The 27537-nt window shown below is 47.8% G+C and overlaps 1 protein-coding gene across 8 annotated transcripts in view; it reads left to right on the top strand.

The window, feature by feature from the left end:
• The window catches only part of MFHAS1 (malignant fibrous histiocytoma amplified sequence 1), a 51079-nt gene that overhangs the window by 11429 nt on the left and 12113 nt on the right, over window positions 1-27537 (top strand). For 6 of the 8 annotated variants that reach the window (XR_003968198.1, XR_003968200.1, XR_003968199.1 and 3 more), the window contains exon 2: window positions 26276-26402. Coding sequence is in view for 5 of the 8 variants with exons in the window: in XM_030312260.1 (XP_030168120.1) it covers window positions 26276-26402 (127 nt within the window). In the remaining 3 variants the exon portion in view is untranslated. Of the gene's footprint in view, window positions 1-26275; window positions 26453-27537 lie in introns of all 8 variants that reach the window. The other 2 variants (XM_030312263.1, XM_030312264.1) reach the window with 1 other exon arrangement.

The following is a 27537-nucleotide window of genomic DNA, read 5'->3' as shown; positions in this document are numbered from 1 at the left end:
GGAGGGTGGTTGATTCTGTCAGGATCAGGGTGTCGGGCAAGGACTCGGGGTGAAGGTGCAGCCAGTTGTGTGGGTTGAGTTGGAGTGAGCTAAACATGGGGAAGGGGTTCTGGAGGGACAGAGGTGCGGTATTTCAGCCAGAGAGAGGAGCTTTGCAGAGGCCATGGAAAAGAGATGCTAGCTGAAAAATGGGAGAACCCATTGACATGGGGGCAGGGAACACTCTCAACCTGTCTTTGACAGTCCAAAGGAAAGATGAGGAAGGACTGAACTAGGGGCAAGCAGCTAGGTCTTGGCCCCTGGGGCCATGATGGATCTGCCTCAGAAAGCCAAAGAACAAATTCTTTCCCCTACATTCTTCGCTTTTGTTCAACAGCTGGTTATTACAGGCCAATTATTTCTAGAGACTTTGCTCAGCTTTGAGGGTACAGATAAAGAAGGCATGGGCCTTGCCTCCCAGCCCCGAGTTTCACGGTTTAGTGGGCAGTGGACATCTTAAGTAGTTCCTTCTTCATGTGATACTGTTTTAAATGTCTTTTTTTACTGTTTGCTTTCTTCCTCATAGAAATGATCTAGTCAATATTCTCCTGGAAGGGTAGTGTCCAGAACAGAATTAAGTGTTTCAATTAATGTAGAATACCTGAGCAATATAGAATGGGGCCTAGGCCATTACCTTCTTTCTATTAAGATGGCATAAGATACAGACCTGCTTCTTTGAAGGTCACCTGCAATCACTTTAATTTTTTAACAACCATGAATCAAAGCTACTCACAAAATTCCAAAGGGGACTCGACGTGTCTTTGCTTCCGTGTTTGCTTCCCATTCTGTATTTGATGCTTTTAATTTCATGCATCTAATTATAGGCTCTAACTATATTCCTAATAGCCCTTATCTTACTATACGTATCCTGTTGGTCTAGCCTTTTGAGTTTGTTTGTTTTTTTTAATCTCTGGTTTCATCCTGTTGATTCATTCTTTTGGTTATTAGCTAACTGAATGATGTATGCGCTCCCTGGTAGTATATTTTCACGAGCATTATTGAGAGGCCCATGAGGGCAGGACCTGTGTCTGAGTCCTATCAGCCGTCGCCTGCTTTGCACTGTGCCTCTAGGTGTGAGCAAGGTGGCATTTCTGATCACTGGGGGAAGCAAACTATCACTGCATGGTGTTAAGGACAGCTGGATACCTATTGGAAAAAGAGAAAGCTGGAGTCCTGCCTCATTCTTTAGATAAGACATGTAAACATACGTTACAGATAGCTCAAAGATTTACACTTTAGTAACAAAGTCATAAAGGCTATTAGAAGGAACATGAGGGGCGCCTGGGTGGCTCAGTTGGTTAAGCGTCCAACTTCAGCTCAGGTCGTGATCGCATGGTTTGGGAGTTTGAGCCCCATGTCAGGCTCTGGGCTGACAGTGCAGAGCCTGCTTGGAATTCTGTCTCCCTCTTCCTGCCCCTCCCCTGCTTGCTCTCTCTTTCTCTCTCAAAATAAATAAACATTAAAAAAAAAGGAACAAAAACAGTACATATTCAATATATCTTGGAGTAGAGACTGAAGACTTTCCCCCCCACTAAGCAGGTCACAGAACACAGAAGCTATAAAGGAAAAGACCGACTTTCCAAAAAGGAAAATTTCATGTGAATGTTAAAAGGTTCTGTTTGGCAAGAATTCCATAAATGAAGTCAAATGACAAATAATGTCCTTGGGAAAATAACTGGCATGTATGTCAGAGAGCTAATTCTTTTCACATGGAAAGAATTCTTAAAAATCAATAACGAAAAGATGGACAATGAGGAGGTTGAACTGAAATTGACAGAAGTAAGCATATTAAAACATACTAATCCTTACTCTGTTTAGAAGCTCAGTTTAAAATCACAAGATCTCATGTTTCTACCTATCAGATACCCATGAGGAAGTTTAGTAATACTCATTATAGCGATGATACAGGGAAACAGGCAGACATATCGTTGATGAGTATTTTTTTTTTTTTTCTAACGTTTATTTATTTTTGGGACAGAGAGAGACAGAGCATGAACGGGGGAGGGGCAGAGAGAGAGGGAGACACAGAATCGGAAACAGGCTCCAGGCTCTGAGCCATCAGCCCAGAGCCCGACGCAGGGCTCGAACTCACGGACCGCGAGATCATGACCTGGCTGAAGTCGGACGCTTAACCGACTGCGCCACCCAGGCGCCCCTCGTTGATGAGTATTTTTAAAGATCATTTGTACAATACCTGTCAGAATTTAAAAGGTCATTATCCTTAGACTCAGGAATTCTGCTTCTGACCCTGTAAATATTTTCCAGTGAGTGTGCAGAAATAGCTACATAGATATTTGTTGTAACAGTGTGTGGAATAGGAAAAAAATGAAAGCAAATTGTGTGTCCGTCAGGAGGCATGCAGTGGAGTGCTATGCAGTGATTAAAAATGTTGAACCGCTCAATGTCTTGATTGTGAAAGAGTCCAGATATTAAGTGAAAAAAAAAAATCAGTGTGTACAGTCTGATATCATAAATGCTTTCTAGAAAAGATGTATGTCGGTCAGGAAGGTATTAGCTACAAATAATAAAAAGCCCCAGTGGGCATGTTTCTCTCGCTCAACAAGAAGCCTGCAAAAGTCGGCAGTTGTACAGGGTCCCAACTACACCACCCGTGCCTTAGGCATGCTCTGTCATTCTTCGCTGTGTTCCTAATTGTGTGGGCCTCTGTCCTCATATTTTCCTTCCCCTTAGTCCTAGCAAGATGGCTGTGCCCTACCAAGCCTCACATCTGGATTTCCAGGTAGGAAAAAGGCATCGGGAGAAAAGTAGGAGGAAGGGATAGCCCCTGTTAAAAGCCAGAGTGTTTCCAGAAATACTCAGCAGACTTCTGCTTACGTTTCGCTGGTTAGAAGTGTCCCCTGGCTCCCTAGACCTTTAAGGGAATCTGTGAAGGCAAGAATTTTAGCGGGGTGCACGTTTTCTCCTCCCGTGTAATGCAGGATTCTGTGAATATGGAAGAAGAAGGGAAGGAATATCAGGTAGATAGCTGGAAGGCACTTGAGAAGTGGATAACAGTGCAGCCTTCCTCGACTTACAGTGGGGTTATGTCCTGACAGACCCATCGTATGTCCCAATAAACCATATCATAAGCTGAAAATGCATTTAATACGTTAACCTACCGAACATGACAGCTTAAACGTGCTCAGAACACTTACATTAGCCTCCCGTGGGGCAGAATCATCTAACCCAATGCCTGTTTTATAATCAGGTGCTGGATACCTCGTGCAGTTGACTACTAAAAGCGAAAAACAGTGGATGTGTGGGTACAGAATGGTTGTTCAAGCGTATCGGTTGTTTACTCTGATCGCGCGGCTGACTGGGAGCTGCCGCTCACTGCCATGGCCCAGCGTCCCCAGAAAGGGTCACACTGCATGCCACCAGTCTGGGGAAAGTTCCAAATTCAAACTTCCAAGTATGGTCTCCAACCAGATGCATATCACTTTCACACCACTGGAAGTGTGGGGTCGTCTGCACTTACCTCTGTGGAACCGACCGGCAAACGGGAGGAAGAGGGACATTTATTTTTCACTTTATATTGTTATTTCCCACTGGGGATTTTTTTTTTGAGGGGGGCGGGTCTCCTTGAATGTATTCTGTACCCAACATTAGGATGAAACGGTTCCCATAAATAAGGGGCATAAGCCCTTCTTCATGAGCCTGGTCTATAATAGGGGGGAGGACAGAGGGGGCCTGAATAGGCATCCTTTCAAGAGACCATGGGCAGGGGACTTGGATCCATGGGCACCAGAGTGTGAGCAGGAGGCTGCCCAGGGCTGGTGGCCGATGATGCTGGGCCGGGTGGGCTGGGGAGGGGTCAGGAGCTGGCCTAGATCCTCTCCATATAGCTGTGCAGCTCTTGGGGCCCTTCAGTCCCATGTCCTCACTTACCCAGTGGATGTCGTCCTCGCCTGCCACCAGGATGGACCGCATGGCAGGGGCTCCCAGGGCCTCTTCAGACAGCTGGGCTTGGGGGGGGGGGGGAACTGGCACAAACGTCACAAACTCCATGCGCTCCCGCCGCCAGCGGCTTCCTTCCGGCTGGGACTCCGGGAGCTGGTGGCATCCCCAGCAGGTGCCTGGGTCAGGGTCAAGGCCCGGGACTTTTCTTTCTTTTGTTTGTTTGTTTGTTTTTAACAATGAATATGTGCTAAATGTAAAGGAAGGAAGTCGATAGGAAGTTGACATCAGTCCATTATCAGAACCCCTTGGGGACAGCTGTCCAGTCAGTTGGTATCTTGGACTCTCTCTAGGTTGGAGCCTCCTCATGTACAGGTTATAATTTATACAGTCTCCAGGAACTGAAGAAGGGGATTAAGAGTCCACCTCTTTGGTCACAGAAGAAACCTGGCATTTTGAAGAGGTTCTTATTTAGTCTGTGTTATGGGCTGAATGTGACACCCCCCCCCCCCCCCATGTGGAAGTCCTAGCTGCCAGCACCACAGCACCCTTTAGAGATAGGGTCTTTAAAGAGGGATTAAAATTAAATGAGGTCATGAGGGAGGGCCCTAACCCAATGTGACTGGTGTCCTCACGAGGAGAGGAGATTAGGACCCAGACGCACTGAGAGGGAAGACCCCGTGAGGACGCAGGGAGGAGAGGGCCATCTGCAAGCCCAGGAGAGAAGCCTCAGAAGAAACCAGTCCCGATGACTCTTCGTGTCAGACTTCAGCCTCCAGCATTGTGAGAAAATGTGTTTCTGCTCTTTAAGCTGCCAAGCCTGTGATACTTTGTTCCGGCAGGCTGGCAAACTTACACATTCTTCTATCCCTTCAAACTTTCGCGGAGATCGACTTCTGTGTTTTGCAGAATCTCCAGGATAGTTGAGACGGCACTAGGTTCAGCTACCCCCTGCCTTCCTTTCCCCGGTGAAAGCTGGTCCCCAGAGAGTCTAGCCTGGGAACGTGGAAATACTGAATGTGGGCTAGGGCAGATCCCTGACGGGCCTTTCTCCAGGACGTCTTTGCTGCAAACGCCTCATTCCCAGGCTCCTTGGAGCCCTGTCTCCGGCTTGCTTGCCCATTCTCTGATCTGTTTTCTTTCCTTGAAAGTCAGGACTGATGGATGATCTGGCCTCTGATTGCTAAATCCATCTGGACCACAAACAGGCTTGCCTCTTAGAGACGATCTGCACCTGGGCAGCTGGTGAGACTTGGGAGTGGGATCCTGTATTCTATGAGTTGCCTTAAAATACGTATCGGCAAGAATTATATTCCCCTTCTGATGGAGCAGGAAAGGGTGTGTGTGTGTGTGTGTGTGTGTGTGTGTGTGTGTGTGTGTGTGTGTGTGGTGGTAGGGGGGGATCCTTTGTACTTGAAGCCCACCGCTTTTGGGGTTTGTGTGACTCCAGCTTAGCAATCTGTCCAAGCCAGAGCTCGGCCTCGGCCAGGGCTCTGAAATGGCCTGCAGTGGTCCAGTTTATGGGAGGCTTGAACTTTTCTGGGGCCCATTTTGCCTGTCCCAGTGGGCGATGACTGCAGGGACGCTCCTGCCCCTGGTTAGGAGGGAGCCAGGCCTGCATTTCCCACAGACGTCGGTTGACTGAGGGGCGCAGAGGTTGGCCTCTGCGTTCCGGAGCCTGCTGAGCCCCTGGAGAGGGAGCCCTCGTTTGTGAGGTTTGCCTGTCTGCTTACCTGTTTCTTCTAAGGAAGTATACGGCATGCGTGGGAGGGGGCGGCCTCGCTGCTCAGCAGGTGGACGTCGCGGATGGGCTGGTGTCCGAGCAGAGAGCTGTACAGATGGAAGTATTTAGGTCTGGCTAAATGCACGGAACTGCAAGCTCCTGGAAGGTACTGTTGTTTCCTGCTAAATGGGGAATGAGAAGCACTTTTCTTTCTATAGAAAACTAAATTTCACTCTTTTTTGTGCGGTTTACCATTGGTTTTTTTCACACCAGGGAGATTTGCCACGATAGAGAAGAGTAACAGACCTTTCATATGAGCACTTGAACTCGTACATTATACACAGGGTGGCTGAGTCCTTTGAAGCCCAGGGAGACAGATGCATCTCGGAGTAGAGGGCTTTCCTGGCCATATCATTTCTCTTTTTCGGAGCCCTGGCTGCTACCCGTGCTGAGTGTGAGACTGAGCTCGCGGACAGCACCCTTCTCGCTACCGGTGGGATGCGGTACCTTGTAACCAAGCATGACGGGCACAGAGTAGGGAAGCAGTGAGAGGGTAGCTGGGGGAGCCCAGGCCGTGTTTATTTGGCCTATTTAACAGATTGTTCTACTTCATGCTCAATTTGCGAGGAGTCTAACTTGAGAAACCTAGAAAATTCAGTAGAAAATATATTTTCACAGTATTTTTAAGCTGGAACACACTATTTTAAGCTGAACAGACCCTGGGGATAAACCAGTTCAGCCTCTTCCTTTTGCAGCTAAAGGACTGGGGCCCCCGAAGAGTCAGGGATTGTCAGGAACTTGCAGGGAGTTAGTGCAGCCCTGGGATTAGAACCCACGTCTCCGTGCCCAGCCCTCGCCCTTTCCTTTCCAGCTGCAATGCTCCCTGGGCTTTTGCAAAGCATTTTCCTAGACACAGAGAAATACCTCGTTGCTCGTAAAGCCGAGGCTTCGAAAGCTGTTCTTATAGTAACTTATTAGAGGTATGTAATTAGTTGCAAATAATAGCTTATAGTTACTAAAGAAATGTTTATGCTCAGTAAAAGCCGTTTATTAATTATCATGTTCTAGTCAGAGCTCATGAGTTAACTTAAGGGAAGAAGAACATGATTGTGTGAAGAATAGAGCCATCCTCACAATCCAAAGAAAGGAAACAGAGTCCAGGCTTTCCTTACGTGATTTGGAGCTTGGGACCGGTCTGTGTCGCTCTGCCCCTTTGCCCCTGTCTCTCTCTGAGTCCCACATCCTCTGTCTCATGACACCCATGTCCTGTTTGTCCATCACTGGCTCCCATCTCCATTGCCCTGACTTGGTCCCCTGGCCCTTCCTTGCCCCCCGCCCCCCCGTCTCCCGGCTCGGTTTCCGTCCCATCTTCTGTCCCTCCGTCTCCATAAGGACTTGCCCCATTTTTTTCTCCCCTCAGACCAGCTTCCTCTGCAGCTTGCCCAGATGCAGACGACCGCCCCAACCTCGCTCCGCTTCAGTCCCTAATTCTGTCACCCCAATTCCCAGTTCCCCACGGAGCCATCCAATCTACCTACTTCAGCGTTGCTCGCCAGGCTGCAAGTTGCTACCATACTTCAGGACTGGCTGCCTGTGGCTAGCCCTGGTCTGGGGCCAGGGGCCTGGGGGGCCTCGGGAGCCCCCAGGAAATGCAGCCAGCCCCGTGCTAGACACCCATGGGTATGATCTCATTCAGTCCTCACAGCAGCCTTATGAGGCGTGCTGTGTCGTCTCGCAGGGGCATGTGGAAACTCAGGCTCAGTGCCCTCAAAGGCATTTCCAAGGGACCCACTGCTAGGGGGTAGTCCGGCTGGGAGCCGGCCTCCATGGTCAGCGCCCCACCACCCTACTCCTCGTCCTCCTCCTGGGCTCTTCTGGAGCTAACCCGCGCATTCCTGATAAGTCAACGTGCTCTGATGCCAAGTAGACCCAGTTGGCTTTTGCACACGTTTAGAAGTCACTATTAAGCCTCCTGGGTCTGTTAGTAGACTTGGCATCAATAGGATTTTAGGAAAACCTTGCTGGAGACCCTGCATGGTACCTACTAACTTCGTCACACGCTTGGGGTCCGAGGAGGATTTCTTTGATCCAGGTCAAGTCTTTGTAGAAACACCAGAGTGAGATTTTAACACCACGAGCTGGTTGTAGGGATTTTAAAAAGCACCCCCCACCTCCCTTAAAGAACCTGTGAAACGCTGGCAGAGATCGGACTTTGATTCATCAGTGGAGACCGGCTGGTGTTTTCCTAGCCCCTGGTGTCAGTAAAGATCGGCTACGGACAGAAGACCTGGAGCATAGCTGGGAGGGAGGGGATCATCTGGGCACCATCCTCCTAGCTGAACAAAGATCGTGAGCACTGCCTTGCACTCCGTGAAATTTGCCGCGATGAAACCTAAGAACCGAGAAATGGAGGGTGGAAATGGGCCTAGTGGCAAGTGACCCTGCGTTTCCACTCCCTCCTCGTTCTCGGACCTCCTGCCACAGGGCCTCTGAGGCCCTGTAAACTCCGCACAGAAGCCGCTAATCCCCAGCCTTTCGTTCTCGCTCCAGCCCGCAGCTGCTGCCCGTCACCCCGCGGCCAGGCCAGGCCAGGCAGGGAGCCGCTCAGACCTCAGTGGGGAGACCCAGATACCCTTCCCTTCCCGCTCTCTGCTCCCTCGTCTCTGCTGGCTTTTAAAGGAAGAGGGGTAGGGAAGGACGCTGGAGCTAGAAGCCTCTGCTTGCTGGAGAGCTCTTCGCTGTCACTTGTGCTATTTTCTCTTAAATGTGTGATTTGGGTTTGTGAAAAGCTTCCAGTGGCTTCTCCTTTTAGATCATTTAATAGCATGGTGCACATGGCACCTCCGGGGAAGTGGCACACTTCATACTTGGCCAGAGCCCACGTTTCGCGGACTGGCCAGCTGGCTGCAGTTGGCCACAGGGCACGCCTGACTCTGAGATGCCCCGAGAGCAGGAGCCGGTCCCAGAAAGAGAGGGAGAGGGCTTGGGGGGGACTTCAGGGTGGCAATGTGGGCACGCAGACTCACCCTCCAAGGGCGCAGGAGACTGTCTAGGAAATGGGTTGGGGGGGGGGAGCAGTGGCAGAAAGCAACTAAACAAAGAGACCCCATTAAAAATTATTTTGTGACCTGAGTCCATTTATATAAAATTGTGTGAGTGCGGGCAGAGAGGGCCGAGGGCCAAGGAAGAGAAAAACGTTGACACTAGATGAATCAAGAAACTGGGAGCAAATATAGTTCCCATCCTGGCACAACTGTCAGATAATATGCAGTCGGATGAAAGAAAAGAATGTTGCACTTGTACATATGGTAAGATTCTGCCTGATAGAAATCAACGAAAACATCCCGGGTGTGTAAATATGCATTATCGCTACGTTCGAGCCGAGCAGGGAGAGAGGTAAGGAAGGCAACCTGGGTACTTGGGAAGGAGTAAAGGGAGGAAAGTGATTATAACCTTTCCTTTACACATTTTATGTTAATTATTAAAACCAGCACATGTTAACTTTTTTATAATTAAAACATAAATGTAAAGAAATCTTTTTTAGGGGCGCCTGGGTGGCTCAGTCGGTTGGGCTTCCGACTTCTGCTCAGGTCACGATCTCACGGTCCGTGAGTTCAAGCCCCGCGTCAGGCTCTGGGCTGACAGCTCAGAGCCTGGAGCCTGTTTCGGATTCTGTGTCTCCCTCTCTCTCTGACCCTCCCCTGCTCATGTTCTGTCTCTCTCTGTCTCAAAATAAATAAATGTTAAAAAAATAAAAATAAAAAAAAAGAAATCTTTTTTAAAAAACAAGAAAGCCATTCTAGAGAGAAAAGGGGAAACAATTATACTGGTATAGATTGTTTTAAGTTTGTTTTATTTTAAATATTTAATATAAATATCACTTTAAATATATTTTAGAGGGGCGCCTGGGTGGCTCAGTCGGTTGAGCATCCGACTTCGGCTCAGGTCATGATCTCACGGTTCGTGAGTTCGAGCCCCGCGTCGGGCCCTGGGCTGATGGCTCAGAGCCTGGGGCCTGCTTCCAATTCTGTGTCTCCCTCTCTCTCTGCCCCTCCCCCATTCATGCTCTGTCTCTCTCTGTCTCAAAAATAAATAAACATTAAAAAAAAATTAAATATATTTTAGAGTAATATCTACGCCCAACACGGGGCTCAAACTCACAACCCGGAGATCAAGAGTCGATCAGCTTGTACCAACTGAGCCAGTCAGGCGCCACTTAAGTTTTATGTTTAACAGATAGTCTATGTGAGTGGTAGACACCTTTCAAAAGGTGCCAAAGACTGTATGGGGAAAAGAAAGTCTTCTCTCTTGTCCATGGCCATCCATTGCCCCCGCTGGAGACAAACAGGATTTCTGGGTGTCATTGCAGAGATGCTCTGTGTTTTTACCAATATATGTTTGCATGTATAAACAGGAGAAGGGAGAAGTCTACCCGTCCCCCTCAATGGTAGCAGAATAGAAGCACTGCTTTGGGTCTTTTTGGTTTTTTTTTTAAGTTAAAAATTCTCTCTGGATGTATTGATATGTCAGGAGCTGTCTGGTTCTCTTTTTTATATTACTGATGTAAGCTGCATTTATCTAACCAGGCTTCAACAACCATTTGAGTTGTTTCAGTCTTTTACATTAGAAACGATAACGAAGAAGTCCTTGCGACTCTGTCCTTTGACATTTGTCAAATGATAGCCACAGAAAAAGTACCTGGGGAGGTACTCTGGAGATTTCTCTCCAAAGAAGAGGCACAAATTTACTCTCCTTTTAGAAATGTGCAAAAGCGCTAGATGCTCTTTAGGAGACATGTGCTGCCTGGGAGGCGGGATATAAGATAATGGTAGCAACAGGGACTTCAGGGACAGGGATAGAAAAGTCAGGCCTTTTCAATTGCTCATCAGTAAACACATCTCTTTTCAGAAGTTATTTTTGCATCAGCCTTGGTTTTTATGTTTCAGATTGGCAAGGATACGAGGAAGAAATGAACATTTAGTGAGCTGCTACGATGTGCCGAGAATAGGGTTAGGTCAATTTAATTCTTGAGGTGTATGTTTGGCATTTATTATCCCTAGTTCACAGATGATACGATGAGGCTCAGAGAGGCTAGATAACTTCCCCAGGGTCACAAGGTGGACAAGTGGCCTTCAGACTTTGCCAGAGTATTCATCCCATTTTGATCCTTCTCCCCTCTCTCTTGGAAAAATTAGCAATCTCTGTCGCTCTTGTGTTGGAGAAAATCTGGGGATGCATTAAGCAATGAACTAGGTATAGAAGACTGATGTCACCTGTGGTTGACCTGTGAATGTGTGATACTGCTTGTGCCTCAGGAATCCCTTTTAATAGGGGTCTGTGGGGGGAGAGGACAGAGTTTGCTGTTGGATTATGTGGATTGTCCTTAACCTACTAAGGGCTGTGTTCCAAAAATTCTTTTTTGTCTGCTGACTCTAAAGGGAAAGGCATGGCCCTGAAGGGGCGATACTCTGAATACTGGTTTGGCTTTGGCTAGACCACAAAGCCCATCTAACCTACAAAGTTATGGAAGAGCATTGGTGGCCATAGGTCTTGGCACTCTGGGTCCATAGTGGAAAGTATGGGTGAGGCTGTATGGATAGATATGGGCTAGAGCCACAGTGAGGACAAAGATAGGAAAAGGTAAGACCTCCCACATCTGTGGACTGGGATGGGCTTCAGGATCATGGCTGCAAGGAGGCTGAGAGGCTGGGGCCAAGGACACAGGTCGAGAGGAGGCTTGCTTAGGCGGAATTGTTAAAAGCATCACTGCTAAGAAGCATGGGGCCATGTGTTTTTGAAAGTCAAATGTTTGGGGGTGCCTGGGTGGCGCAGTCGGTTAAGTGTCCGACTTCAGCCAGGTCACGATCTCACGGTCCGTGGGTTCGAGCCCCGCGTCGGGCTCTGGGCTGATGGCTCGGAGCCTGGAGCCTGTTTCCGATTCTGTGTCTCCCTCTCTCTCTGCCCCTCCCCCGTTCATGCTCTGTCTCTCTCTGTCCCAAAAATAAATAAACGTTGAAAAAAAAAAAAAAAGTCAAATGTTTGTAGGTTGTCAACTGCCTATGCTTTTTTGTTTCAAATGGCTTTATGAGGCTGGTAACCTCTGATACAAATTTGGCTTCAATTAAAGAGTTTGGGTATAATTTGGTATAATTTCTCAGCCCAAGAAATAAAGGAGATTTTTCCTCCCATAAAAAGCAGGGCAAATTTTATCACAGATGATAGAGATTATTATGGTCACTTTTCCAGGTGTAATTTCCAGTCTAAGTGGAGAGAAGGTGATGCTCTTTTGAGCTAATTTTGTGAGTCCGTCACTGGATTACTCTGTGCTTCAAGACTGAAAGGAGCCAGTGTCCTCCCCCTTAGCCTTGTCTTCTTCTAGAAGTTTGGTGGAATAGTGTTGGAGGAACTAAAGTGTATGTCTCACTTGTATGTAATAATACCTTAAGTTTCTTCATTTAATTTGAGAGAGAGGGAGAGAGCATGAGCAGGAGAGGGGCAGAGGGAGGGAGAGAGAATCCCAAGCAGGCTCCACACTATGAGCGCAGGGCCTGATGCGGGGCTCAGACTCACAAATCGTGAGATCGTGACTTGAGCCAAAATCAAGAGTCGGATGCTCAGCCGACTGAGCCACGCATGCGCCCCAGTACTCTTAACCTTGCAATAGGCAGAGAGTAATTTCCAGAAGAGGAAGAGGAGAAGAAAGAAAGCAAGTTTCCATGTCTCTAGGTGATTAGAGGTGTGTGGGTATATTACCCCTTGACTTACTTTATATTCCAGCTCTAGCACGTGTGTCCTGTAGAAGCCGTCCTCGGTGCTTTCCATATTATTGCTACTTCTTGGAAGTTTAAAACTATCAATGATCTTTAACTACTTTGTCCCACTAATTTAATGGTCATTTGTAGGTAACATCACCTACCAATTATTATTAGATATTAGATAGTATCTAGTTTTTTTTAATTTTTAATGTTTTTTATTTATTAAAAAACTTTTTTAATGTTTATTGATTTTTGAGAGAATGTGAGTGGGGTAGGGGCAGAGAGAGAGACAGAATCTGAAGCAGCCCCCAGGCTCCAAGCCGTTAGCACAGAGCCCAACGCAGGGCTCGAACCCACAAGCTGTGAGATCATGACCTGAGCCAAAGTCGGTCGCTCAACCAACTGAGCCACCCAAGTGCCCCATGTTTTTTATTTATTTTTGAGAGAGAGAGAGAGAGACAGAGTGCACACAGGGGAAAGGCAGAGAGAGAGAGGGAAACAGGGATTCTGAAGCAGGCTTCAGGCTCTGAGCTGTCAGCACAGAGCCTGACGCGGGACTCGAACTCACAGACCGCAAGATCATGATCTGAGCTGAAGTCAGATGCTTAACCAACTGAGCCACCCGAGTGCCCCTAGTATCTAGTATTTTTAATATTAGAACTTCCTACAGGATTGAGTAGAGCTTTAGCTTGAATTCATCTAACAATGTACTTTTTTCTCTTACAAATAGTACAGTGAGGCACCAGGGAAATAATCGTAAATACAAGCTGGAAAAAGAATCTTGGCCAAAAGATACATGCGTATATGGCATTTCTGCCTTCTGTGCATTTGATCTGAGATCCTTGATTCTTCAGCATGAAACTAATGGGATATGGTAAATGAAATTTGTCCTCCCCAGACTCTGTCAAGCACTTCATTTTCTTGGGTAGGATGCTCATGCCCTCACACCAATTGGAGTTTCTTGGTGATAGCTTAGGTTTTTGATTAATTGTAGGGTTTGGCTTTATTTTGTTTGTTTGTTTGTTTGTTTGCTTGTTTGTTTGTTTGAAAGACTTTTTTTTAATGTTTATTTATTTTTGAGACAGAGAGACAGAGTGTGAGCTGGGAAAGGGGCAGAGAGAGAATCCGAAGCAGGCTCCAGGCTCCAAGCTGTCATCTCAGAGCCCAATGTGGGGCTCAAACTCACAAGCTGTGAGATCATGACCTGAGCCAAAGTCAGACGCTTAACTGACTGAGCTACCCAGGCACCGCTAAAGACATTTTATAATGTTTTTAAGAGAGAGAGAGAGACAGAGCATGAGTGGGGGAGGGACAGAGAGAGGGGGACACACAGAACCCAAGCTGTCAGCACAGAACCTGACACGGGGCGCAAACCCAGGAACCGTGAGATCATGACTTGAGCTGAAGTCGAACACTTACCCGACTGAGCCACCCAGGTGCCCCTAATTTTGTTTGTTTTTAGTTGAGATATAGTTGGGATATAACTGGAATAGAGTAAAATGCATAATTTGAAAGCGTATAGTTCAGTAAGTTTTGATATGTAGCTACCCATAAAATCATCACCACAATCAAGATAACGAGCAAATCTGTTTCCCTCAAACATTTCCTCTTTCCTCTTCTCACCCAGTCTCTTACTGTCCCCCACCTCACCCCAGGCAACCACGATCTCTGTCACTATAGTTTAGCTTGCATTTTCTAGAGTTTTGTTTCGCCGAGTCGTACAATATGTGCTCGCGTTTGTTCTGGCTTCACTGACTCAGCAGGCACTTGTGGATTCATCCATGTGGCATACGTCCACGGGTTCCTTCCTTTTTCTTGCTGACTAGTATTCCATCCTGTGGATACACCATGAGGTCTTATCTGCTCACCGCAGTGACAGACTGTATTGACCCTCGCACCTGAAAACAAAACAAACCAACAAAATATATAAAATGGTGACTTTCAAGACCCTGAGCATTAGGCAACAAAGGACAAGGATCCTGAGAGATGGGAAACCAAGGAAGTGAGCCCCATAGCTGCCCCAGCTGAGTACCCTCAGCTGCAGTGCAGGGAGCGACACTGAGGCGGCCTGGCAGATTCCCTACATTACGGAGACCGAGGTAACTAGAGTTTGCATGACAGAAGACTGGAGAAGAGGGAGAAAGAACTCCAGCGATGTGGAGAACCCGGCGGGGTGCTGATCAGCGCACAGGTGTGAGGAAACCACAAGCCCAGGGACAGAAGGGAGGCACTGAGATCTTTAAGTTAAATTTTATTTTTTTTTAAATCTTTATTTTTGAGAGAGAGAGAGAGCGAGTGCGGGAGGAACATTAGAGAGAGGGAGATATAGAGTCCAAAGCAGGCTCCAGGCTCCGAGCTGGCAGCACAGAGCCTGATACGGGGCTTGAACTCACAGACCGTGAGATCATGACCTGAGCCGAAGCCGGACACTTAACCGACTGAACCACCCAGGGGGAGGCGCTGAGATATTACTGCAGCTGTAGTCTCCCCTTCCCCACATCCGGAGCATTAAATAATTTGTGGTATCTCTGCTTCCCCGTGCCCCCCCCAACCCTCACCCCTACTACTCTCAAAATAACCCATTTTCAGCTACAGTTCAGCAGAGGGCATTTTTAGCTACACTTACAGGTTTCCCTAAAGAGTCTCTGAACGATGCAATCCTTAAAGTTTAGAAAATATTTTAAGACGTTGGCATTAGAATCTCCCCAAATGGATTTTGACTTTGTGATGGCTTTCTCTTCAGTTTGAAAAAGACGACAGAACCAAGTACGACGGAGAAGCAGGCTGACTTCCCGCAGCACTTCTGGTTGTCGCACCCGGCAGCATCGTGCGGGAGGTTAGGAAACCTGCCCTCGCTGGGCATCTGGGTACCCTTTGGAAGAAGAGGGTGCAGACTTTGGCCCTAACGGCCTGACTGTGTGCTGACCAGTGTCAGATTTGGAACCACAGACCTGAGGGACCTGGAGAGGGTGCCTTGGATATGCCCTCCATCTGTGGATTCAGCAATTGGCTGATTCAGTTGTTCACCATGTACCGAGGGCCTGCTGTGTGCCGGGCACTGTTCTGGTTGCTTGGGATCCAACAGTGAGCAAGGGAAGTCCCCGCGCTTGTGGTGCTTACATGGGGCCAGTGGAGTCAAGAGTTTGATTGTGGACATGTCAGCATCCAGGTGACAGTGCTTCATAGGTAGTTGCATCTTGGTCCAATGTATCAGTGAAAACTCAAGACAGGGGAAATGGAGGCCATGGCAAGGCAAGTGGCCTCGTCAAGTGATGGGCTCCGCACAGATCGAGCTGCTCCGAGAATTGGTTCCTTCGAGGCGCTACCCTTTCCCCAGGTGAAGCTAGTCCTGTTTGGCGATGCGACACTTTCTAATGGGTTTAATGGCATCAGGATTGCGTTCTTTTCTTTGTCTAACTGTATTTAGGCTTCAGTTTGGAAGCCAGCTACATCTGTTTCAAGACGAGATGCCATTGAAATATAAGGAGTTCATTCTTGTTCTTAATGACCCCTTTTGAGAGGCTAGGCCAACGAGTTCTGGGTTTCCATTGTTGGTGCCATACTTCCCAGATCATCATGGATGCTCGTTGCTTGTTTACAGTGGCCCCAGGTCCAGTCTGCATCTCCTGGGATTGAGACTCGGGCAGGGGGAGTAGGTAAAGTGAAGCTCATGTTGAATGAGGACCCCAGCTACAGTAGGCTCTCCTATGGTGTTTGTTTATGCGGGTGGGAGATCCCCACCGTGTGCAGAAGAAACAAGCTGGACCGTCTCAGGGCTCCTTCCAGCCTTAAGTTTGTGGGCTTCTCTGGTCTCCCAGGCCCCTGCAGGGGCTCCTCGGCTCCCCGCACCTAGCCTGACAGTCACTCCTTTTCCCTCTGAGAAAAATGTGTTTGCAGAAATCTTCTCATCTTCCCTGTTAGGAGACCGGCTAATGTACGACTTCTGATCAGCCTAGTATTTCCGAATCAGGTCGATTTTGATAAGGCTGTTGGGCCAGTGTTTTAAATTTCAGGCCAGGTAGGGGCGCCTGGGCCACTCAGTCGGTCAAGCGTCCAGCTTCAGCTCAGATCATGATCTCGTGGTTCATGAGTTCGAGCCCCCGCATCGGGCTCTGTGCCTGGAGCCTGCTTCCGATTCTGTGTCTCCCTCTCTCTCTGCCCCTCCCCCGCTCACACTCTGTCTCTCTTTCTCTCTCAAAACATAAATAAGCATTAAAAAAAATTAAAGTTCAGGTCAGGCCATAAAAGTTCCTCCCATTTTCAGTTGGATGGAAAGCTACGGTTGGAGAGAGACAGTTTTAGTCAGAACGCTTCCATGTGTCCGCGTGAACTTCTCCGAGCCTGGAACCGTTTCCAGTAAGAAGTAGGTGACAGGCTCTCCAAATAAAGAGTAACCTTTTGAAAGCACTTCAGTCCAGCGGCAGGGGCTTTTTATAATCCTCACTTGCATTTTGAGAGTGGGAAGGCCGAGCTGGGTTCGGGCTCAGCTTCTTCCCCCGCCACCTTCCCCCCCACACACTTTGATCTGTGAAGGATGTCTAATCCTGAGCCAAGTCTGTTGGAACTTTATCCAGAGCAGGAAAAAGGGAAATATTTTTCCTTTCTTGGGTGGATTTGTATTTCTATAAACCCTTAGCAATGAAAATGGAGCCAAGTGACAGGCCCGTGCGTCTTAGAGGCAAGTTGTTGAGTCAGTGACAGAAGGGGAAGGGGCAGTGCATCTTTCTGCCCCCGGCCAGCTTTGGTTTGGGTTAGACCCTGGCCGACCTTCTAAGGGTCACTGAGGACAGGACAGTGTTAAGTCCACATGAGCATTTTCCGGGGGCCATTTCTGCTGAGCCAGAAGCCAACCTGTTAACTTCGGATCATAACTCTGGTGGGATATTCGTTACGTATGTAGTGGGTTCATTTGCTTCGCGTTTGTTGTTGCTGCTACGAGAGTAGTGTTGTGGAGGGCCTTAGCTGGCCTCTGTGAGTCACTTCAACTCTGGAAGCTTTACCTTCTCACATTATTGATTTACTCGCACGAATTTGTTGGCACTCATTGGACCAGCCCTTGGTACTTCTTATGGGTGGCGAGTTTTTTTTTTTTTTAATTTTTTTTTTTCAACGTTTATTTATTTTTGGGACAGAGAGAGACAGAGCATGAACGGGGGAGGGGCAGAGAGAGGCAGACACAGAATCGGAAACAGGCTCCAGGCTCCGAGCCATCAGCCCAGAGCCTGACGCGGGGCTCGAACTCCCGGACCGCGAGATCGTGACCTGGCTGAAGTCGGACGCTTAACCGACTGCGCCACCCAGGCGCCCCTTTTTTTTTAAAAAATTTTTTTTTTTCAACGTTTATTTATTTTTGGGACAGAGAGAGACAGAGCATGAACGGGGGAGGGGCAGAGAGAGAGGCAGACACAGAATCGGAAACAGGCTCCAGGCTCCGAGCCATCAGCCCAGAGCCTGACTGGTGGCGAGTTTTTAAAATGTGCTGACATTGGGGCGCCTGGGTGGCTCATTCGGTTGAGCATCCAACTCTTGGTTCTGGCTCAAGTCATGATCTCACGCTTTGTGAGATAGAGCCTTGCATCAGGCTCTGTGCTGACAGCAGGGAGCCTGCTTGGGAATCTGTCTCTCCCTCTCTCCCTGCCCCTCGCCCGCTTACGCTCATGCGCGCGCGTGCCCTCTCTCTCTCTCAAAATAAATAAACTTTACAACAAATAATAAAATAAAATGTGCTTACCATTGGTATGAAATGCTTTCCTGTCAGAAAACCACCTCATCTAAGGTTCAAGTAGTGCCTCATAGTTCTACGTTTCTAGGATGAACGGTGGTTTATTTTTAGACATTCAAGAGAAATCTTGTATATAATCTAAAGGCAAGATATCTTGTTTTGGTGTCATTGTAATTTGTGTGTTATCTGGGCTAATGTGGGACTGATGGAGATTTTGAGATCAGAAAGGGTGAAGAACTTTGATATAATCATTTCTTTTGCTAGTGTTCACTCTGTTAGATACAAAGGCCTTCCTGGTAGGCTCCTGAACATACTGCACCTTCCCTGGAATCATTTCTCGTCCGTGTTAATAAATGCCACCCCAGCCAGGTTCACCTGCTGTCCTGGATGTTTATTCCGGCTCCCAGGAATATTTATGTGGTGTCTGTTGGAACCTCACACTTAAAGGTGGAAGCCTCATGAAGTTTCAGCCTGGTATCTTGTCCCAGTGCTGTGATGAACGCCCGGGGAAGGCAACTCTGGCGATTCAGAGACCCTGAAACTTTTCAGCAGGTGGGGAGTCTAGATAGAGGAGCGGCCTGAGGGGGGAGGGGATGGGGCTCTTACTCCACTGGCAGTGATGGAGATAGGGTGCCTTAGGAAAGGGGACTTGAGCGAGCCAAGCGTGAGGCAGTGGTAAGAGAGTATGGTACCAAGGATTGGATGTGTGCAAATAAAAAACCAAAAAAGGTAAACAGACATGAAGAAAAGGAAGTAGGAATTGTAATGAGAAGGAAGTGACAAAACTCAGGTGGCGCTTTGAAAAGAAATTGTGTTGGCAGTTTTCCCTCGGTTGAACTCTGGTCGAATGCTCTGGAAAGGGGCGCTGTGCTCTTAGGTCACAACTCTTCTGATCTAGAAGAGACCTGAGTCACTATCCACCAGGGAGGGGCGGGATGCAGCTCTTCTCGGCCTGGCACGCCTGAGGTATTCAGTCACTTCCGTCTGTCCCTCAACCAACCAAGCAAACAAAGCTTTATGTGATTAGTAAGCAGACATTACTATGAGGACAGTCATCCTCTCTTAGGAACTGGGCCGAGCTCGTTCACTCCAGGTGGAGCATCTTCCATAAAAGGAATATGAAAGACGTCCGTCATCTGTGCCCAGTGGGGCGGGTCCCCCTTGGCTTGGCTTCCACTACTCATCAGGAGAGTCTGAGGACTTCACAGGTGAGAATCGTTGTGTGAGTCATAGAGGAATCAAGCACGTGACCTTTGTTTTTCCTCTTGCCTCTAACTGTCACCACCGCCAGCCACCACCTTGGAGGACGTTGGAAGTTGAGGCCAAATGTTGACACTGAATTTGTCTAGCGCAGCCTGAGAGCAGGCCATGACGACTCACTGACGATAGGTCCTGAGTTGCACCTCTAGTTCAAGGGCATCTCCATGACCCCAGTTGGCCTGCTTCTGTTTGGCTTAGAGAGTGTACTCTTACGGATGAGACTTTGTAAACTGTCCCCAAAGCCTCACGGCACAGAAGGGCATGTGGGCGGTTTTCTTTTTTCTTTTTTTGAAGAAGTCTCAGCTTTCAGAGTCAAAACTGGTCTTGGGAATGCAACAAATGGCTGGAGACGGCAATGTCTTTACATTGCTAAATCGCCCAGAACTCAGTAGATGCCTACAATTTGAAGAATTGAAGGGCTGTATAGTGAAAATGAAAATACAGTTCTACAAGAAGTTCATAATTTCTGATGGTGTGAGTTTTTGCAGCTGCCTTTGGAATGCGTGCCTTAGGATGCATCCGGCTATTAAGCGGTCCTATCGTGGACTCGTTTCCAAGAGGAACTAATTGAGCCAAAAGCAGACTCTGCTCACAGGAAGAAAGCAGCATCCCTGCAGTTTAGGGGACCAGTCTGAGTCCCGGAACTCTCTACAAGTACGTGTGGCCGAGTGCTGGACAGTATCTGTAGGCATCCCAGCTGACTTCCAGTGACCCAGCGGGAAGATTCCTGCCCAGTCTCCGGGTACCCCAGCTGGTTTCCTGGCAAGTTCAGTAGCAGCTCCCTGGGCACCTTCCAGAGAGTCTTGACGGTGTCTCAGCTGGTGTTCCCATAAATTCGGCCGCACCCACGGGAGTAACTGTCCAAGGACTCCAGCCAGTGCCCCACCCAGTGAGTTTGACAGCATGCTCCACCCACCTCCAGACAGCTTCCCAGGCAATTTTGTCCTCGCCCAGAGGATGGGTCCCTGCCGGCTGGCTTCGGCTAAGAGTGGGCGGGTCTGGCCTGGGGCAACCCCTCCGGGGGTCTGCACTATTCCCTATCCTGAGAAGGGTGATTCCCAGTGATGGGCACACTTCTGGCCCAGCTCTGTCTCTGCTCTTTACAAAGACGTGCCCCACTCCCTCCTGCATGTCACTTTCTCTCCCCCTAAAAAGTTATAATTCACAATCAAAGGGCTGAGAACAAAGCTACTTAACAAAAGGGAATTTCTTTTAAAGTTGAGATTACCAAAACGTACAACCTGATCTCTTTATTTCATTTCTTCTGAGCGGTGGCCAACCAGGAGCCACCCAGCTGTGGTCCTGTGGGGGAGGGGGGGGTGCGGGCATGGGGGGGGGTCCTCCTCTGAAATGGCAGCCAAGCGTACAGATGGTTATGTTGGAACCAGCAGATATCGGGGGGGGGGGGTCTCTTCTGCCTTTTCTCACACCCTTAGGTGTGTATGGTGGCATGTTTTTAAATTGAGCGTTTTAACGTCGGATGTTTACTTCTGCTGTGTATATACTTTCTGGGCTTTATTTTGTCTTAAGACAGGGTGTCCTGTTATCTCTATCCGGCCTTCCTCTTCCACATGAAGTAATCAGGGTGTAGTTCTCTGGTCTTTGCTGCCTGGTACCTCGATGGGCTTGGAAAGTGGGGGACTTCCTGCTCACTGGTTTCAGAGGACGCTGCCTTTGCCCAGGGGAGATGTGGGAAACAGTATTCACGGATCTCAACATAGCTACATCCAGAGTCACATTTAATTGAAGTACAACAGTAGACTCTGGGGTGGGGAGAGCAAGGGGGTGAATTTTAGAATATTAGAGCGAAAGAGGTCCGAAGACATCTAGATAGTTCCTTACCTAATAGAACCTATATATTTGTTTCTTTTACTGTCTAGACCACTTTGGCTGTTTTGAGGGATGTTCGTAATTTAGATCTTCATTCTGGATCAGGGAAGTGGCTTTTATTTGCACTAAAAAGAAATGTAAGGGGCTTTTAATATTGCGATTTGACTCATCAGTATGACACATTTGTCATATTCTGTGTAAAGTGCTTAATGCTTGAGAATTCTGATGCTTTGCAGAAAAAGATGAAAAAGTTCCTTCCACTTCTGTTGATTTTCTTTTAAAAAAAAAAAAAACATAATAAAACTTAGCGTTCTGTTCTTCCACAGGGGGGAAAACGGTTGATGTGACAGCTTTTTAATGCCAGAAATCTTGAGCCGGAGTAATTAAGGACAGTTTTTCATAACTTTAACGGGCACAAGGAGACTGGGCAGTGGCCTAAAACAGCTTCAGTGAATGCAGTGTTCTGTTCTTCGGGCCAAAGTTCTGCTTTTTCAGGAAGACTGACTGCATTGTGTGCCGCACGTGAACGGACCATCTCCAACCGTAGAGAAAGCACTAGCATTCGAAACTGGCATTCCCCTTCGGTGTGCGGCCGGCATGCTTTCGCCTCGTTTTCTTACTGACTCGAACATAAAATAAGTAAATAAATAACCCCAGGACCATTTAAATCTCGAGGGACCGCTTTCCCTCTGAATTCATCTGTGTTCTTGGTCAGTTGATGTTTCTAATTAGAATGTAGCTCTAAGTGGACACTGACTCACAGAAATGTCAGTCTCATAATTTGTAACGACTACAGAGAATCCCGTCTTACTGGTGTGTCGGAGTTTTTAATCATTTCCCCAGTGTTGGACTTTTGAGAGGGTTACCAGGTTTTCACTGTTTTATAAATAGTGTTGCTATGAGCAATCATTGTATAATTTTTGTCAGAGAGAAAGGCCTACTTCCTGGAAGCAAGTTCCTGAAAATGGAAATATAACAGGTCACGTGTGTATTTATCCTTACTTCACCACCGGCACATTTTCTGTAAATGTAGCTTTTTTTTTTTTTTTTTTTTTTTTTTTCAGCTTCCACCAGCTTTGGGATTTGTCTTTTTTACTGGCTTTTGCTAGTGATGACAGACGTGTCATAGATCTAACATTTTTTCATTTGAAGTTTTCAAATTTCTGGTGACACGGTATTTTGCAGGTAAATCATTTACGGTCTAATCCTGGCGTACGGCTTTACCGTAGAGAATGTGGGTACGATCACATATTCGCATGAATTCTTTATATAGTTGGAAAAGTAAGCTTTTCAAAAAAATTTCATCAGTATGTCATAGTGTCAAGAACTTACCGGATGCCGGACACAACATTTAACACTTTCTGTGTTATCTAATTTAATCATCACGATGTCCTTGCCTCGGGACAGTATTACATGGTGGTTAAGAGTGAAGTCAGATAGTCCTGGGTCCAAATTTCGGCTTCGCCACTTCCTCCTTGTTGGCGAATACCTAACCGCTCTGAGCCTCCCTTGCCACCTCTGTATATAATGAGGACAGGATTGTAGGTACTTCATAGTGTTGTCATGAGGACTAAGTGACACGATACAATGACAGCCTAAGCGCATAATAAGTGCTCAATAAATGTTAGCTGCTACTGCGATCACCATTTTTTCTTCTGTGGTTGCTGTATGTCATTTACCTTGACGTATATAACAGCATGCTGGTAACGTGGAGTCCTGGATAATCGATGTGATGGGTCTTCTGAGACCGTGTTCTCTGCTCTTGGAGGTCTTTTGGAGTCCTGCAAATCAGTATTCTTCTGTCCTTCTCGTTGTCCTTCTAACATTTCATAACTTTCCTCGGGGGGCCCTAACATACAGGACTACAGTTCCTTTTATGCACATGTGACTTTCTCAGATGCTGGGACCCTCCATATGAAAGGCCTTGACTTAGACTCCGGTATCCCCTGTGTCTCCTCACACACAGTAAGATCTCCCTATTTAGATACTGAGTGGCTGTTGCTTTTTCTAATGTTTATTTATTTTTTGTGAGAGAGGGACAATACATGAACGGGGGACAGGCAGAGAGAGAGAGAGGGAGAGACACAGAATCCAAAGCAGGCTCCAGGCTCTGAGCTGTCAGCACAGAACCGAACATGGGGCTCGAACTCACGAACTGCGAGATCATGACCTGAGCAGAAGTCGGACGCTTAACTGACTGAGCCACGCAGGCGCGCTGGCTAATATTTTAGCTTGAAAATCAAGTTTGTGTGCAAGAAACTTGAGATGACCAGCTTCTGTTTTAGTAGATAACACATATTATGAACCACTTTTGTATTTGTGATCATGTTTTTTGAGAGGAAAAGGCTGTTTTCCTCATTTTCTGAATCTAACGACAGGGCACATATTCCTTCCGTCCTAAGAATCCCGGCACCTTGCAGGAGCCTGTTGGAGGGCGGGGACCTGCGGGAGGATGTGAACGGTGCAGCTTGGCTGCTCGGTTCACACCTGGGAGGCTTCTTGGCGCCTGCAGCTTTCATGCCCCCCCTGCGGCTGGCAGTGCTGCTGAGGGTAGGGCCTCCACGAAACCGTTACCTAGCTCAGTAGGATACTGGGAATCTGGGGTAGGGGACACTAAAGCTGTCAGTTTAATAAAAATTCATAACAGGTGCTTAACGGTCTACTGCAAATAATTGCAACCCTGGCAAACGGGTCCACTCCCCCAAAACCAGCTGTGATCCCGCGCTCGGGCGGCTGCAGGAGGCCTGTGGGCATTCTGCCCACCAGGAGAGCGTTCCCAGGGGAAACCACGGAAGCTGAGTGTGTCCAGGCCTTGGGGGTGATCCTGGGGACAGAAAGCGCAGAGTAGAAATGTCAGGTAAGGAAGCAGGTGACAGGGGGCTTAGAACCAGGGTCGCAGACCTCGTCCTGTCTCCCCGGGGATGCACAGCTCTCCATGACACTTGGAATAGACCCGCCAGACTCAGAGGGTTTCTGACTTAGAAGGTCGCGTTTGGACCAAATGACTTCCAACTTTCCGTCCAGCTCTAACGTGCTACACCACTTTGGTTCGTGTTATGGCCTTGGTAGCATTTTAGTGTTTACATTTTTAACTTGCATTTTTATGTTTTGGAACCTTTCCTTAGTTGGTGTCAGAGTATGGCTTTGATACCCATGTATCCGTGGTACAGCTAATCATGTGAAATTACCTTTTGCAGTCGTTGGGTGTTTATAGTAGTTTGGCTAAGGAACTTCAAATTACATTCAGTTCATATTGTCCAAAGCCACGGAAAAATGCTCGAAGCAGGAAACGAATGTCTTATCGCAAAACTGCAAATATGTCAACGCTTAGTTCATTATGTAAGAAGAGTGTTTTTAGATTGCTCCTTTAGAAGAGACGTGTTCTGGCGTAAAGAAGCAGTTCCCGCTTTGGGAGGTCTTGGACGGTCGTGGCAAAGAGTAAGCATCCCAGAGATGGCTTCCCAAGGTCACATTCCAAGCCTGCCACTCGCCTGCCCTTGACTCGGGGTACGCCACATGACCTCCCTGACCTCGTTTGTAAAGTGAGGATGACCCTCCTAGAGACATCGCACAGACGAAATGAGAGGTACATTTAAAGCTCTCGGTTCACTGCTGGCACGTGGGCGTGCCTCACCAGTGTGAGAGTTCCGCTGAAGGTGAGGCATTTCAAAATACGGTATTTTGACGCCAAGGACTTTCTAATCATCCCTTGTTGGCTTAACTTTGGGTTCATTAGAATTTTTTTTAATTTTAAATTTATTTTTATTTCTCGAGAGAGGTGGAGGGAGAGTGCATGCAAGCAGGGGAGCGGCAGGGGGAGAAGGAGGGAGAGAATTTTTTTCTTACACTTTGTTTATTTTTGAGGGCAGAGAGAGAGCGTGAGCAGGGGAGGGGCAGAGAGAGGGGGAGACACAGAATCTGAAGCAGGCTCCGGGCTCTGAGCCGTCAGCACAGAGCCTGACGTGGGGCTCGAACTCACGAACTGTGAGATCACGACCTGAGCTGAAGTGGGAGGCTTAACTGACAGAGCCACCCAGGCGCCCCTGGGGCCCTGAGAATTTTCAAATCAGTTCTACTAAGTGATGGCTGCCGAAGGGCTGATGTTTATTTTCAGTAGCATCTTTCCCCAGTCGGCAAACGTTTTGTGTCCTTGGTTTGGTCTGTTTACTTTCTAGGTTTACGTAGGGGGATTTAGGCAGTAGCAAGTGCTGTCCTCAGCTAGAAGCTAGTTACTGAATTTTCTCTGAGCGACAGCACAGTGCCAGCCGTGAGAACAGAGAGAGGGCAGGGTGCTGCCGGTAAGTAGACGAGGTGGAGGGGAAAGTAAGGAATGGAAGTCCTCACTGCTCTTTGGGATTTAACGGTCTAGTTGTAGAGAGATGAGATCCGGGCGTGCAGAGGACGCAGATTTCCTCTGGGTGTTGTGGTAATGCATTAAGTTAACTGTTTTTACTAGACCCCATTAGTCATAACATAGTCTTATGCTGGTGCTTTCAAATCCCCACACAGACCTACCCAGGATATCCTCTTGCCCGTGTGAAGCTGGGCTGTTTACCTAGATAACACCTTTGGTCGGCTGCGTGTCGAGATCATTTCTGTAGGGCTTTGTTGAAGGGCTGCTACGGTCTGTCCGAATCCCATCTGCCCCAAATGCTAATTATGAACACCTCCTTGGCAGCTTCTCCGGGCCCTAGGGATCCGCGCTCAATTTGCCACAACATCTAGATAAAGACCTCCGGAGTCAGTCCATGAAAAGGAAGGTGAGGAAAATAGTGGCAGATGCTGTCTTTGTCTGGAAGGATGGCCTCTTCGCCACAGCCATTAGAACGTTCTCCATGGTGATGCAGATGAGAATGTAGGCGGCGGGCAGGGAGCAGGGCCGGTTTGCGATTGCGGGCGCATATCTGTTCTCTTGAGTCCGTTGTCTGTAGACAACTCACTACCTGCCCTCCTCCCGGCTTCCGCAGTCCCCGGGTGCTGCATTCCTCTGTGGAATGGTCCCATTATGAAGGCACACCTCATTAACGCATTTTCTCTCTCCTCCTGCAGGGGAGTTGCTGAGTCAGCCCAGACCAGAAGGAGTGGCCGAGATCATTTGCCCGAAGAACGGCAGCGAGCGAGTGAATGTTGCCTTGGTTTACCCACCTACACCGACTGTGATCAGCCCCTGTTCCAAGTGAGTTCCAAACACGGTAGCCCCGGTCGCTCACTCCCCATCCTGCTCTGGTAGGTGTGATACAAAGGGCCGAGTGAAAGTGCCTTCCAGCAAACTTTGGATGCTCTCCCAAGGCAGACCTAGGTATCTGGGTGACAGAGGCACCATGGCTTATGTAGCAAACTAGGAATTTTTATTTTTTATTGTTTATGATTTCTTTTTTTTTTTTTTTTTTTTTTTTTGCTGATTAAAAGTGAGAGCATTTGAAAAAAAAGCATTTTTTAACAGCTTTATCGAGCTGTCATTTCATAGGCAATACGGTTCACTCATTTAAGGTGTGTAGCTGGTTTTTAGTAGATTTGCAGGTATATACATCCAAAAAGAACATTTTTTTTTATGGAAAGTGAGCGCCCACTAAGTAAGAAAAGCCTACAGCAAATCCGTGGTAGACAATTTTTTTCTGTAGGTCTCTGATTCTCAGCCCTTCATAATCATGGCTGTGCAGATTGCCCCTACCGTCCCCCAAACGGCCTGAAACACAGAGAATGTACACGTGTGAACTTTTAGATAGTTGACTTGGCATTACAGATCGAACTCCTCCTGTTTTGGGTTTTTGTTTAGTTCTTTTTGTAGTGTTAAGAACCACAGGCCACTTTTAAAGTGTGATAAAATCCCTTTCCGCTGCAAATCTTGCAAAGGAGCAGGGCACAGTCTTCTTGGAGATTCTCCAGGAGACAGCAGCGACGTGGCTTGTAGGGCAAAGCATTCACGCGGCAAGCTTGAGTTTTTCTTCCGAGCTGACCCCATAGAATTTTGTTTTCACAGACGAGCTTTTTATAGGGAGGTTCTGCAGTTTGCATCTGAAAATGGTGGCCTGTCCACCTCACCTTGAGAGACTCGTTATGGGGTGGGTTCCACAAGAGCCTCGAGAGGTAGGAGCTCAGGCCTCAGCCCGGAAGTGTCCGTTTGCCTGACTTTCGCGTGTTGTCTGCAGAGCGAGGTGTTCAGTGGGTGCTCATTCCTTAGCGGCTGCAGTAGAAGGGTGCTTTGTCCAAACCAAGTGACTCATTAGAACATCCCTAATTCATCTCTGCTGGAAGATGTCACCAAACACCCACGGGAAACTCTTATCTAATGCTGTGTATTCAGAATGCTA

The sequence above is a fragment of the Lynx canadensis genome, chromosome B1 (genome assembly GCF_007474595.2).
Source record: "Lynx canadensis isolate LIC74 chromosome B1, mLynCan4.pri.v2, whole genome shotgun sequence".
Classification (NCBI taxonomy): Eukaryota; Metazoa; Chordata; class Mammalia; order Carnivora; family Felidae; genus Lynx; species Lynx canadensis.
The sequence above is the reverse complement of the archived record's forward strand: the minus strand, read 5'-3'. Positions and strand labels throughout refer to the sequence as shown.